Source organism: Trachemys scripta, chromosome 2 (assembly GCF_013100865.1).
Source record: "Trachemys scripta elegans isolate TJP31775 chromosome 2, CAS_Tse_1.0, whole genome shotgun sequence".
Lineage (NCBI taxonomy): Eukaryota > Metazoa > Chordata > Testudines > Emydidae > Trachemys > Trachemys scripta.
Window position 1 is genome coordinate 37240860 of NC_048299.1, and position 14924 is coordinate 37255783.

The following is a 14924-nucleotide window of genomic DNA, read 5'->3' on the forward strand; positions in this document are numbered from 1 at the left end:
CCACAGAACATTTGCTCTTTTGTATTTAGGGACAGTTCTGTCTATGCTGCAAATGCAGTATTTTCCTGTATTGCTTCCTATTACTCTGGTTTTTATGACATGAAAACAAGACATTGTTCCTGAGGGTTCATTTTCTCCTGAAGCTTATTGTTCACTTGCAGACTAATATTGTTTGTGACATCACACTTGGCTGCTCTGGAGATGATTATGATGTTAGACTTCAGGTGAGAAATAGCAATGGGGCAAATTAATCCCTCTGGAGCAAGCATCTCGTTTTCATGCAAATATTCTTAATAAAAACAAAGTGTAAAAAGAAAACAGAACATAGTATAGGAAAAACAGAATTGTTTCTGATCAGGATGTTCAGCAAGGAGTTTCCCATGAGACATCAGCAAATCTAAAAAGGAGCTTTTCCATCAATACTGTATATTTCCTTTTGCAGCAGGTGGCTTCATTCTTATTTATACCAGGGAAGTCAAATATTTAATCTGTCTTCTAACTCACAAATACACTGAAGTCAGGAAAATTCTTTGTATTTGCCTTGATATCACTTTGCAGATTGTAGTAATATAATGGGAAGATACAAAACTGAACTTCTCTGTGCTACCTATGTAATCTGTGCATGAATGTCTTCATACAAACAGGCTCTTACCTTCTTCATTCTCCAAAAGCCAAATCTCAATATTACCTGTCTTTTCAACTATTCTATTCTTCTCTGAATTTCTAAACTCAAACAAGTGGTCTGCAACTGGTATATAGGCTTCAATTTCCTCTAATTCACTGCGAGATCCATTCCAATCTGGCATCCATCCGCTTTGCTCTATGAAACTGCTCTCACCATGACTGAATCTCAAGGCCTAAACTCCATCCTCATCCTCCTTAATCTCCCAACAACCTTTGACACTTAGAATCACCTCCTCCTCCTTAACATTCTATGCCACCTCAGGTTTCATAACACTATCTCCGCTTGTTTTTTTTCCCCCTATCTCTCTGACCATTCATTCAGCAACCCCTTCTTTCCTCTCCTCTTCTCCATTCAGGCTTACATATCCCTCAGGATTACATCAAGTCCTCTTTTCTATCTACAACTTATTCTTGGGTAACCTTATCCATTTGCATGTGTTCAAGTATCAACCTCCACACCACTGATGCTCAAATCTACTTTTCAACACCAGACTTATCACCTGCTACCAGGGCCAGCTCTGGCTTTCTGGACACCCCAAGCAAAACAAAATAAATAAATAAATAAACCACGGCGGCCGGAACAGCAAAGCAAAAAAACCCCAAAATAAACAAAACCAAAAACCCTGTGGCGCGGCCCCTGCCACTGTGCCCCCTGCTGGGATGGCTCCGCACCGCTCCGGTCAGCTGGGAGGGAAAGACACGGGCTGCCCTGCTGGGCTTGCTGCAGGGCGCTCCCGTCCTCCATGCCGCCACCCCCTACAGGGCGGCTGGAGCGAAACAACAACAACAACAAAAAGCGGCCGTGCCGCCCTAGGATGGGGCGGAATGCCGCCTCCTACAAGCTGCCGCCCCAAGCACCAGCTTGCTCGGCTGGTGCCTGGAGCCGGCCCTGCCTGCTACACCAGAGGTGGGCAAACTATGGCCTGCGGGCCACATCCAGCCCGTGGGACTCTCCTGCCCGGCCCCTGAGCTCCTGGCCCAGGAGGCTCGCCCCCAGCCCCTTCCCCGCTGTTCCCCCTCTCCCGCAGCCTAAGCTCGCTCCGCCACTGGCGCAATGCTCTGGGCGGTGGGGCAGCAAGCTCCTGGGGCAGTGCAGCTGCAGAGCCTGGCCTGATCCAGTGGTCTGTGCTGCGCAGCTGGTTCTGGGGGCAGTCAGGGGACAGAGAGCAGGGGAGGGGAGTTGGATGGGTCATTAGGGAACAGGGAAGTTTGGATGGGCCAGGAGTCGGGGAGGCGGGGGGCCAGAAGCGGGTGGAGTGGATGGGGGTGGGGGCCAGCCCTCACCCCCCTCCCCTAACCGGCCCTCCATACAATTTTCAAAACCCGATGCGGCCCTCGGGCCAAAAAGTTTGCTCGCCCCTGTGTTACACTGAGCTCCTCATCATGGCTAAAACAAAACACATATTCCTTGAAACTCTTTCTCAGCAGCATGCATGATGACCAAACAGTTCCTTTGCTTTCAGCTTTTAAAACCAGCCTCTGCTCTTACCTTCTACCACCCTCACTCCAAGATCCAAAAAGACAATACCTGTAATATAGTTGGTATGCCACTTCCTGTGTGAAAATTCAGAATCACAAACAAATATATGTGCCTGCACATAGACAAACATATTCACATAAATGCAGGCCATAACCTGCAACTTGTGTACTCATTTCCACCTGTGCAAAGAGGACAAAGCAAATCAGAATGGTAGCATTTTACACCAATTTGTGGAGGTGTAAGTGATTACACAAAGTGAAAGGCAGTGGGAGAATCAGTGCCTCCTCCCCAAACATTCATGCAAACAAACTCTATGAATTCTCCCACATAAGTGAATATGAATGGGGGCACACACAGTCAACCCAAATAGCAATTTGTTTCCTCCTCCTTCAATCTTAAATAAAGTGGAATTTCTTGCTTCCATATTAAAAGAAAGCAAGCTTCAAATGACCGATTTTATTGCCCAAAAAACCTAGATACTGAAACCGAGGAAAGAAGCAAAATGTTAAGTACGGCAAACTGTAGACTCATTCCAGTATTTGATATAGTTGTAGCTAGATCAAAACAAACAGCACACATCTTGTATTGTCTATCGGGCCAATAATGCTTTTGAAGGGAAGTGGCTCGCCTGTACTGAAGATCAGTTTGACAGCTTTTCTTACAAACTTCATGTGAAAAAGCAGTGGAAATATTATTTTTTTAAATGTAATTTATCAGAAATCTGCTGAGAGAAACTTATATTCCTGATTCCTTGTTTGCTTAGTTATAAGGCCTCCTGCTTTAAAGTAAGCACTGACCAACTGACTGTCAACTTAGCTTTCAACCTCGGCTTCAAAGAGTTGCAGCTTTTTTCAGAGTAATTCTGGTGAATTCAGCAGGAAAAAAGTCAGCTAATAATTTGAGTGTAACTCTTAATGTGCCCTCACAAAAAGTTAGTGAGCTGTGCAACAAGTATCATTCTGATGTTACATAGAGTTTCCACCTGAACAATGTCTTTCATTAATAAATATACCCATGCAACAACAGCTCCCAAATCTTGTCTACTGATAAAATTAAGTCCCAAATATTCTAAAATGGCCTTCGTTTTTGAGGGCAAAATGTTACGTCTGCAAATAACTGCCCCTGCATTTTTGAACCTCTAATCACTGTGGATGCCAATATGAGCATTCATACAGTCCTACCTGCAAGTTGTATTTTTCACTCTGACTTTTCCTTAGTAGGCCATGTGATATTTATAAGGTGTGGAATTTGTAGAGACTGAAGCAAATGTATTTGCAGTAATTATCAGCAGCAATTTTATTTACTCTAATGAATCTAGTTATGGTTATAAGCAAAATATAGTACATATCACATTTGCTTACATTGAGATTATAATTAATTAAAATAATAAATGATTAAATATTTAAAATGACATTTTGCATCAAAGGATCTCAAAGTGGTTTACAAAGGTGGGTACAGTAAGTTTTATCCCCATTTTATGGATGTGGACACCGAGCTTTAGGGAGATTAAGAGGTTCACATAAAGTCACACATTGAGTCATTGGTAGAGCTGGGAATCAAACCTAAATCTCCTGATTCCTACTCTTGAACTCTAAAACCATAGACAATAATGCTTCTAACAGGGGTAACATGTACAACCTACGCTTGGTTGATTTTCCTACTACATCCCCACCCTACCATCCTTTCAGCATACATTCACTTATACAACATTTATGTCACCCTCAAACTTTGAACCACTGTGTGTAGAGACAAGTCAATTTTAGATAACCACTCATGTTAGTAACAGTTTATTTACGGACTTTTATCTAGTACCAAAAATCCAATGCACTATGGCATCATTTAGAATTGTTTGTGGGGACCTAGGCTTTCCAAGTACAAATTCCTGCCATATTACAGGATTTAGATTTTGAGAGACCAGCTCAAACACTGAGGAAAATGTCTAGCTACTAAAAAGTTCCACTTTCATCTTTTCATGCAATACTGCTAAACACTAGTGTGCCACAGGCAATAAACTACTTTGTGCATTAAAACAGATTATTTGGGTCTCTTAAGAGTGATAAGTGAAAATTTGAGGCCAGCTAGCATTTCTAAGAAGAAATAGTTAAAAGGCTCTTCTGAATCAACTATAATCCTGTAATCTCAGTTCTCCTCTGTAAAATAAAAAGGAAAAGGCATCTTTCTCATTTCTATCTAGTAAAATAAAATCAAACCCTGATTTCTATATTTTGGATAAATCCAACATTTTCTGAGACACACAGGTACCAATATAACCTCAATTAATTATCTGTGTATGATGTTTCCTTGAAATTCTAATCTCTATAGCTCAGTTGGCTAGATTGTACATATTCAGTATGATTGAAAAATTGTGTTTAATGAAGATATAATTCTAACACACTTTTTTAACTACAGGGCAAGGGATGTAATTACATTTACTACTTAACTAGACTATCCTTACAATCCAGGCACTAATAAAAACATGCCATTTGTTCACTTTATAGTGGGCAGATGCAGTTGACCCTAAATTTGGCCTGCTACATATCCAGTGTCTGCTTTAAATAGAGGGAAGATAAAGCAGTGTATTGAATGTATTATATGTGAACAGTGGTATGTATTAAATGTGAATGTACAGTACATACAGTACTGTACATGCTGTCTGGCTAGTATTAGAGTTAAAACTGTGTATAACTAATTTGGTGAGAAAATATACTCTTGCCCCCAGCTTGCATTCTGACACTTGCACAGTCTTCTTGCCACTATACCATCGCACTTCAGAGCAATATGACCACACATTTTCAGTGTGTGCCCCTTATCGTTAAGGCTACGTTTTAGTTACGGTTACTTTTAATAAAAATCACGGACTGGTCATGGGCAGTAAACAAAAATTCACGGCCTGTGACCTGTCCATGACTTTTACTAAAAATACCCATGTGTAAAACTTGGGTGCGGGGGAGGTTTCCCGGGGGGCCCGCAGGTGCTGGGGCATTGAGTTGCATATCCACTACTGACAGGAACTTAATTAGGTCAACTAGGAATGCGTGGGGCACTGGAGTGACAGTCACACCAAAACAAGCCCCAGCTCAGGGTTCACATATAAGTCAGTGGGAGATCTTCAGGTCAGGTGCAAGTAATACAGCCCCCCAAAGCTGCAATCCACCACTGCTCTATGTTTAATTGTAAGCCTGGCTGGAGACAACTACATCAATATAAGCCCTGCAGTCTCATCCTTTCATCAGCTGTATGCACAAAGGCGCCTCTCTGTTAATTAAAGTTATTGCTTTTTATGATTTATCAACTAATGAATTTATATTCAGCAACATGAACTGAATGGCAGGATCCACATCTGCCAACACTGTGCTCCAGATGTCAAACAGATGTTGAAACCTGATCGAGACTTGTGCCTACTACATGATATTTTCTACCTTGTCTTCCTATCATCCCCAGCATCTACCAACCCTTTTGGCTGTGGTTATCAAAGGGATGCAGCAACTGTAGTTTGATACTCTATGTCTGAACAAGTCAAATAGAAGTCAAATTGAGGCCTGCTTTAAAAATTAGAAACACCGTGTTCTTGATTCTTCTCTTGTATTCAGTCATGCCAGGGACTCAGGGAGGGGCACCAGGCAGATAAAGCCACCCTCAACTTTCACCCTGATTAGAGTGCTTGATTATTTTTGCCCACTAGTGTAAGCAGCCACTCCAAACTCACTCTCCCTTAATATTGTAGAGATCTTAATCTACCTGTTTATAGTCTATTTGGCTACCTGGTGGTCCAGCCTATGCTGAAAATACAGAAAATCACTGCTTGTGACAAATAAAAAGCGACTGCTTTTCAGAAGCTTGGAGGGCATTCACAATTGCTCCCCTGGTTTGCACTGCAACATTCCTAAATGCATTTAACCCTTTGTTTGACATAAGTGGAAAAGCAGCAGCTGAAATAAGTACAATAAGTAATGTTATGCCAGAGATACATCATAAATTAACGAAGAGCTGGGAACATGGCCTGCTGTGAATCTTCCTTGAGATGGACAATATGTCTGCTATAAACAAGGCATTATTTTTATAACAATATGTTCTTTTAAATGCTGATGTGCAATATGAGATGGAGGAAATGTTAGGTGTTGAAAAAACAGGCTGTCCTAACTAATACAGGACAGATGAAAGTCATGGAAAACTCTGCTTGTTAGCTAATATTCTTCTCAAAACACCCTCATTATTTGTTGGTCTCTTATTCACTCAGCTACTGTAAATGAGAATAGTGCAAACTCATGCAGTGCAAATTTACTCTTCAGAAATACATTTCCATTGACTGTCATTTCTAATTGTAGGGAACAAAAGAAACTCTTCTCAAAAGAATAAGAGAGTGAACCTTACTGGCAGAAAGGAACAGCGTCTTTGATGATACAAGTTCCTCCGTTTTTGCAATATCCTTCTGGACAACCTAGGAAAATATAAGTAAACAAAGGTAACTAGATTAAGGAAGATGTAATAGAAATTAGTCTGTTCCACCTGCCAATGCAAGATTTTTTCCCTACATCAGATTTTCTACAATTTGATTTTCAGAGTTGCTGAATGCTCACAGCTCTCATTTAGTATATCTGATGTTTTGGGTGCTGAGCATTTCTGAAGACCAGCACTGTAGGCCATGATTCGGTAACATAGTTGGTCACGTGCCTATCCTAAGCATCTCCACCGAAGTCATAGCACTACTTGTGCTTGAAGTAATCCCAGTGCTTTGTTGGGTCCAGGCCCTAGTAATTTCTTAGGTCAAATTTTACATGACTCTCATAGTGGGGCTTCTGTCATTCATTGGAACATTCAGATATTACAATATGAAGATTTCCAACACTATTCAATAGAGAAAGGAGTTAGTTTAGAGTGCTGAACTTCATAGATTGATTTAGTGCCTATGTCTGATATTATTATTAATAGTTTAAATGTAAGGATGAGATAAGAACAGATGTTCACCATCTGCTGTGTGACCAGTCTTTTCATGAAAGATGTCTCATAGATACATGTTCATACAGCTCAAGGGAAATCAGTCTTAATAGAATAAGATGTTTAAGAAGAAAGACATGCCAAGCCAAGTGTTGTTATGGACTTGTGACACACCTTGGGTATTTGGTGGGCATGAGGTCAACCTAAGTTCACATATATTTTAGCATTTACACATTTAATTTAAAAAATATTCATTCACCAAAAAAGCCCCAAATAAACCAAAAACAGAACCCTAAGGTTTTAAAAGTAACAAAATAATTTTTACAAATGTTTGTTGTTAGTTCCTTTTCCTATTACAATGAATATTGGTCTTCTTTTATTTACTATTTTATTACCACTGAATATCCCCCCACATTATAGTTATATAATTACAGCAAGGCAGTACATGCGCCTCTAAACTTTCAAAACAGTCTGCTGGAATTTATACCCATGGCAATATCTATAGCAGTAAAACAATTTAGGCTGCTATCCTGCAACTCTAGGCACATGCATAACTTTACTTAAGTGAGCAGTCTCATGAACTTTAATGGGACTAGTCTCTGGAGTAAAGTCAAGTATGTGACTAAGTTTTGTAGAATCAGAGGCAAAATTACTACTTACTGGTATGCACAGTGAATTCAGTGGGCCTCCTTATCTGAGCAAAGTTACATGCATGCCTAAGAGCCTGATCCTGCAAAGATTTGTACATGAGCTTCACTTCACACATGGTGACTAGTTCCACTGAAGTTTGCAGGATTCAGCTCTTAATGACAGAACTTCCATTAACAACAATGGCAGTGGCTCATTGCTTTGAAAATGTATCCCAAAACAATATTAGAAACCATATGGCACAATCTGAACAATAAGCAAGTAATTGTTCAGATAACAAAGTTGCAATTTTATGGGACTGAACAAGTTATTAAAACCCCCATCATTGTCCCAATCCTACAATTGGCTGGGCATGGCATGTGGCATGGCCACACTCCAACACCTATGTGGTGCCTTGCCTGGACACAGGGGTCTATTGGTGTTAGAGTTAACTACAGGATTTGGGCCATCTTCCTGGAATGGGAGAAAATGTATGAAATTCACTGCTGCATAGAGTCAGATAAAAGAAATAGTATGGGCTGTTTGCTGGAGACATAAAAGAAAAAAATATCAGATTAGTTATTCCATTCAGATACCTAAATTTCCAGCAAGATCGTGTGGGAAGCAAATTATTTAAAAGATATGCCACCTGAAAAGTGGAAGGAGGCCCTTTTTTACCACTATTTGAATTTACTGCTTTATGTTTACCATCTCACAATCCTCTACATTTAACTGGATACTAAATATACTTCCTTGCATTTATAACATTCACTCAAAACATTACAAAATTACCAAAGATAGATTACAACATCTATTTACCAAGCATTTTATATTACTGTGAATTTTTCATGGTAAAATATTACTGTTTCATGAAACATAATATAAACTGTATTTCTGGTCTAATTCTTTTCCAAGTGTTCCCCCAGAAGTCAGTGAATGCTTCATATTAACATCTGGGCACAGAACATAGCTCTATGGATGCCTTGTGAGTTAAACACTTCGTATGTATGTTCTAAAGATGATTTTCATTAGATATACTGCATTTCCTATTTTTACTTTTATCCATTGTTTTTCTGTTGTACTAAAAATATCAGGTTTTGCAATATTTTTATTATGCTAAGATGCATTCTCTATGTCCTGGTTTAGGCCCCAGTCCTGCATGTGCATTGTGCTTAACTTTAAGCGCATGAGAAATCCCAGGGACCTCCAAATGTTCAATTCACTTTACTGGGACTATTTGCATAATTAAAATCAAGCCTATAAGTTTGCAGGATAGAGGTTTTACTGTAATTCAATATATATACCAAGAAATACCCCCATTTCAAACAGTCACAAGTTTTTCGTTGTTTTCTCCCATTATCCTCTCTATAAAAATAACATAATGTTTCAAATTCGTCCCTCCTGTAATCTGACTGAGCTTCAGCAGGATGAATTCAGTCAATATTGTGCACCATTTGCTGGTTAAATAAAAAACTCTATATATTTCTATTGAAATGATATTTTGATGTGAAACTGACTACCTGAACAGCTGGATTCATCAAGACTGAAATCAAAGCAGTCTGCAATACCATCACAGCGCTTGGAGACTGGAATACATGTATTAGTTGATGCACACAACACAGAACCATTGAAGCAGTCCTTTGTGGCTGGAACAAAGTAACAAGATGACATAGTCAGACACATTTCCTTTATTCACTGATAAAACACTATTGGAACGCTATAGCAGCTTATTTGTGTCAGAGTATATAAATCTGGATCGGCATCTCCATTATATACGTCCATTTGAGAGGTGTACAACTTAGACATTAAAAAAGACAGCTTAGGTTGCCAAATCAAGCTTTTACTATGTTCAAATCCTGGGAAGGGGTGTTTACATTTGATATGTTATTGGTGGAATAGGTGCAATGCTTAATGAAAATCCACAATCAGATATCAGAAAACATAATCAACCTGCCTAGATAACTCAGTTATCAAAATAATTGAATTAATTCTTAAACATAGAACAGAAACGTGCTGTAAAAGTATCCCATTTTGTTGCTAGAAGCTAAACATTATATATGGCTGATGTAACAAAAGTGGAGAAAGGCTACATTAAAAATCTAAACCTACAGACATTTGTCATGCTGTAGCATTCAGTTATATTCTCTAAACTCATCTAAAGGAATTATAGAGGGGAAATCTTGACAGAATCACATAAGCCTCCAGGTAATTCATTATGGCATCACTGATTCTATAAGATGTACCCAGTGGTTCTGCATTCTGTCCGAGAATCTAACAGCATTTTGTCACTTTGAGAAACATTCTAGCTAATGAAATGTTCTGTTGCACTGCCCCTGAGCCATTATTTCTGAACATCTTGGTTTAAGGGACTGTGAGCTAAATTCTTCTCTCCATTATGCTTGCATAAACCAGGAGTAACACACTATTTTCACTTGAGTTAGACATATCACCGGTGTAACTGAGCAGAATTTGGCCCGGATTTTAGATTTATAACAAGCATGAGAGAATTTAGGAATATTTTAAGTACTCTAAATCACTGGATTACACCGAGCCAAAAGAAAATGCTGAATATAAAATACTGCACTTCAACCTTGCAATACGAATATTACATCAGATCCTGCCAAATGTTGCTAATGCAGGCAGTCTCTCAGACGACAAGTAGACTCCTAGAAGTAAAGGTTCACAGGATCAGACCCATAAATCTTACACACTGCCAATTTACCAAGGACTATAAATATATCCAAAATTACTAGTCATTTTAGGAAATCTTGGCGAGTTTTCCTCCTTTTGCATACATCACAGGGCTCATGTAGCCGGTGTCATTTGCGCACAAATACAAGTTTGTGCATATAACTGCAGTAAGCAGTAAATGCATCCAAAATCAGGGGTGAAATTGCACACGCCCTGATAATTTGATATTTTAAAAACTCAAGTCTTTAACCTCAGCAATTTCATGTATATCTCTTAGACCTTCTGTATGATTTTTCTTACCCATCTATTTTAAAGACGCTCCATGTAAGGACACATGTAGTATTGCTGATGTTGTTTAATGTACACTGTGATAAACATAGGAGCTCTGTACCTGGGCTACATTTAAGTTGTGCTCAGCATAGCTTGTGTTGGGGAGACAAATGTGGCATAGAGCTACTTCTACTTTCCCCAGTCTTGGGACTGGCTCTCCGCTACATGGATACCATAGGGTAAAACAGAGAAATCTTTGGGTTGCTTCTCTACTTTGTGTTGGCTGTCATTAGTCCCAAGTTCAATAGCTGGGGATTGTTGGGGCATACAGATGCCCTGAACATGCCCCTTTCCTCCCAGTTTATCACCTCCCCACCCCCTACCCCTGTACTCGGGAGGGTGGTGAAGAAGTTGTTTGAGTGGCTCTGCACCACCCTAAAATTCCCCTTCCAGAGGGTGGATCTCCTTCATGACTGCATTGCACCACTGCAGTGGGTGTTAAGAAGGGGGATATGACTGAGTTATCAATGCAGCAGTAACTAACTTTTAGAATTTTCTGACTTTTTAACATTGATATTTCTACTTTAATATTGCATCAATGCTTCGGATACAGTCAATGCACTCTGTCATTCACACAACTACAACGCAGCAGAGTTATCATTTAATGTCATAAGAGTCCACCATGTGTTTTAAGGATGCAGATGCCAAATGCAGGGATTAAAATGGGAGCAAATGGTCAAAAATACTTAGGTTTGCATCCACAATTAATTCTGTAAGTGCAAATTAAGTGTGTAGAAAGAAAGAAAGATTTTTTTTTAAATGTATGATTTTAACGTTTCTTATGTCTTTGGAAGTTTATAGGTGCACACCACAGATCCATTTTATTGCACTGTAGAGAAATGAGAAATCATTTCTTATTCATTGCTGTTAGCACTTAAGTCAGATTCTATTGGGGGCATGTGGAAAGTAATGCATATACCCGTTGGGTCTTTATGTTTATTTTATACCCTTTCCATTTTAGATCATGCAATTTATAATATAAATAAATAAATAAATAAATAAGCTGGTGAGATAAAGAGACATTTCCTAAAATTAGATGTGACAGAAGGGCTAGCTAGGCTAGCTAAGCAGAGCTTTTGTAAAGGCAACATAACTTGAAGCTTCTGTTGTAAAGAGCAGCAAGAAATAAAATCCACCAAGTTAATAGTGGAAATCCACAACATTAACATGACACCTCACACGCAAACTGTTCAGTGACCTCTGCAGGAAATTTCTTTCTACATAAATCCTTAAATCATACATGGCGAAATTTCTGTGGTGGTGATGGTGGTTGTAGTAGAGATGTGACTAATGCATTTGTGTTTGTTTTTCTTTGCTGTGGCCTCTTTCAGGATTTATACTTTATCTCTACAGAACACATTTTGCCAACCTGTCTTCATCCTGGGAGATGATGCTATCATTTGATACAATCTGGGACTGAAACAGGATGAGCATTTTGTGGCTTTCTGTTCATACACCCAGGTAAATGAAATTGTGAAGGGAAACAGTGCACGTGAACTGAGAGGAGAATAGGGCCTGATCCAAAGCCCACTGAAGTTGATGAGAATCTTTCCATTGACTTCAAGCCTTTCAAAAAGAGTAGCAAAGAAATTTCATTAAAAAAGACAGAACTATGGTTGCTTTTTAGAAGGAGCTGTCATGGCAGTGTTATATTGTCAGCTACCATACTGTAGGCATAAAACTATCAAACTTTTGGAGTAGGGATGTGATAGTAGGTTTGAATAAGTTTCCAACCCACCCACAATTCCTGGGTTTAAGATTTCAGCATGGAGCTGTTTGTTCTTTGACTATGTCAGGAATTACTTTGCCTCCCACCCAAGGTGTAGCTTTAAGATTGAAAGATACAGTAACTCCTCACTTAACGTTATAGTTATGTTCCTGAAAAATACGACTTTAAGCAAAATGATGTTAAGCGAATCAATTCCACCATAAGAATTAATGTAAATGCGGGGGTTAGGTTCCAGGAACATTTTTTTCACCAGACAAAAGACTATATTATATATATACACACACACAGTATAAGTTTTAAACAACAATTGAATACTGGTACACAGTGATGATGATTGTGAAGCTTGTTTGAGGTGGAGGAGTCAGAGGGTGGGATATTTCCCTTACTGCTAAATGATGAACTAGCAATTGGCTGAGCCTTCAAGGGCTAACTCTCTTACTCTACAAGGCAGCAGGAATGGAGGGAGATATGCGCATTTCCCCTTTAAGTACACTGCCTTGTTAATTAGATCAGCTCGCTGAGATGGAAGCTGTTGCAAGCTCCCACCGTCCTATGCTCTGGTGTGTCCCCCCTGCTCTATGGAAGAAGGTGGAAGAGGGGTGCAGGAGCAGGGGGAGGGAGACACGCTGACATTAGCCCCCCTCTTTTTTCCCTCCCCCCCACACAACAAGCAGGAGTCTCAGGGAGCAGCTCCAAGGCAGAGGGCAGGAGCAGCACATGGCAGTGGTGGGAGGGACAGCTGCAATTGCTAGCCTGCTGGGCAGCTGCTGCACAGGGAACTTAGGGGAGCCGGGAGTTGATAGGGGGAGCTGCTGGGGGCTGCTGGTCCACCCTGGTTCCAAGCCCCTACCAGCTGGCTGCAACGGGCTGCTCTTCCTGCAAGTAGTAGACAAAGCAGGTGGCTGCCAAACAACGTTAGAAGGAAACATTACACAACTTTAAATAAGCATGGTCTCTAATTGATCAGCAACATACCGAAATGATGTTAACCGGGACGACTTTAAGTGAGGAGTTACTGTACTGAAGTAATATTTCAAGAGCATTGGAACTAGTAGTGGGAGACATGTGATCCTAGGAGCACACAACTGGCCTGCTGGACTGGAGTTAGGATCTTAGCCTTAGGACATAATGAGATAATCTAGAAAAGATAGGGAACAGGCCTAGGGCAGACAGAGGAGGTAGAGGATTGAAAGCGGGGACTTTTGACACAGCCAGACCTTGGAGACCTTGAAGTAAGTAATGATCTAAAGACAGAAACATCCTGGAGCTTGTGCTTTCATTGATTCAATTTCATAATTTTCTACAAAAACACAGAGCTCAACTTTCAGCTCAGAATCACAGGAAAGTTCTGCCATATAGTTTGTAAAAGCAACTGCTGAACACCTCCTGCCTGTGTACTGTAGTTGATTGTGTTAGATACAGTATGTGATTATTTGTCTGCATGGATAACATGTATCAACGGAGACGACTGAAAAATCGAATTTCCATCCAGCAGGAAAATCTGATATTGCAATATGTGTTTTCATTCTGAAATGAAACATTTGGTTTCAGTTTGTCAACCTGGAATGAAGCATTTTGGGTTGGGCGGCATTAATCTCTGTATCAGCCTGAGCTGCTGTAGTGCCCCCTGGGAGTTGGAGTTCCAGGTCCCTCATGCTTTCATCCCCTATGGAGCTAGGACACAGGTTGTTGCTACTACAGCACCAGACTTGTTTTTGAAACTCTAGTGAGGTCAGGAGTGTTCCCTGGAACATTGAACTGGCAGAATCGCAAAGCAATGCAGCTGAGTGATCTAAGAACAAAAGCAGAAATGCTTCCAATTATGTAAATTAGCAGAAGTACCATACAGTCATTTAAAAGCATTTGTCACTGTGGTTACTCTGTGGAGCAGTACAGTATTATTGGCTGCACTCCCTGCTTGATTAACAAAATAACATCCTTTTATATGCCGTAACATATTAAATAAAATCTTTTTGTGGTCCATTTCCAGTATATGCACTACCCATGTTGACTCAGAACTCCTTCAGAATAGCTATCCAGTTCTGGATGCCCATTCATCATTGCTCTTTGTTTAACATCAGACCCATCAGCAGTATTTTAGATTTAGGGAGGATCTCCTCCTCCTTGTTGGAACTTGTAAAATGGCAGCCTCTTAAAATGCTCTGTTTCAGCCATGCAGTTTAAATAACACTGTAACAGTGCCAACCCCTGGCTGTAGATGCTCCCTAGCTGCTGCTGCCTTCTGTTATTTGCACAGAAGTTTACTATCTTCTCTCAGTTTGCTCTCTACAGTATCTCTTCTGTGCCATGTCCAACTGCACCCTCACAGTCATTTCTTCTCTATAGATCATCCTTCTGGAAAGGTTTCTCTCCCTCTTTCATCAAATTTACTATTGGGTATTTCCTTGCACACCTTGAGGCAGCTACAGTGGAGGACATAGACTCCAA

At 40.1% G+C, this 14924-nt stretch overlaps 1 protein-coding gene across 1 annotated transcript in view; it reads right to left on the bottom strand.

Moving 5' to 3' along the window:
* The window catches only part of MALRD1 (MAM and LDL receptor class A domain containing 1), a 371329-nt gene that overhangs the window by 47205 nt on the left and 309200 nt on the right, over window positions 1–14924 (bottom strand). Inside the window, exons 26-27 of the mRNA XM_034760318.1 lie at window positions 9247–9372; window positions 6536–6602 (exon numbers count right to left, since the gene is read on the bottom strand). Of these exons, the coding sequence (XP_034616209.1) occupies window positions 6536–6602; window positions 9247–9372 (193 nt within the window). The remainder of the gene's footprint in view (window positions 1–6535; window positions 6603–9246; window positions 9373–14924) is intronic.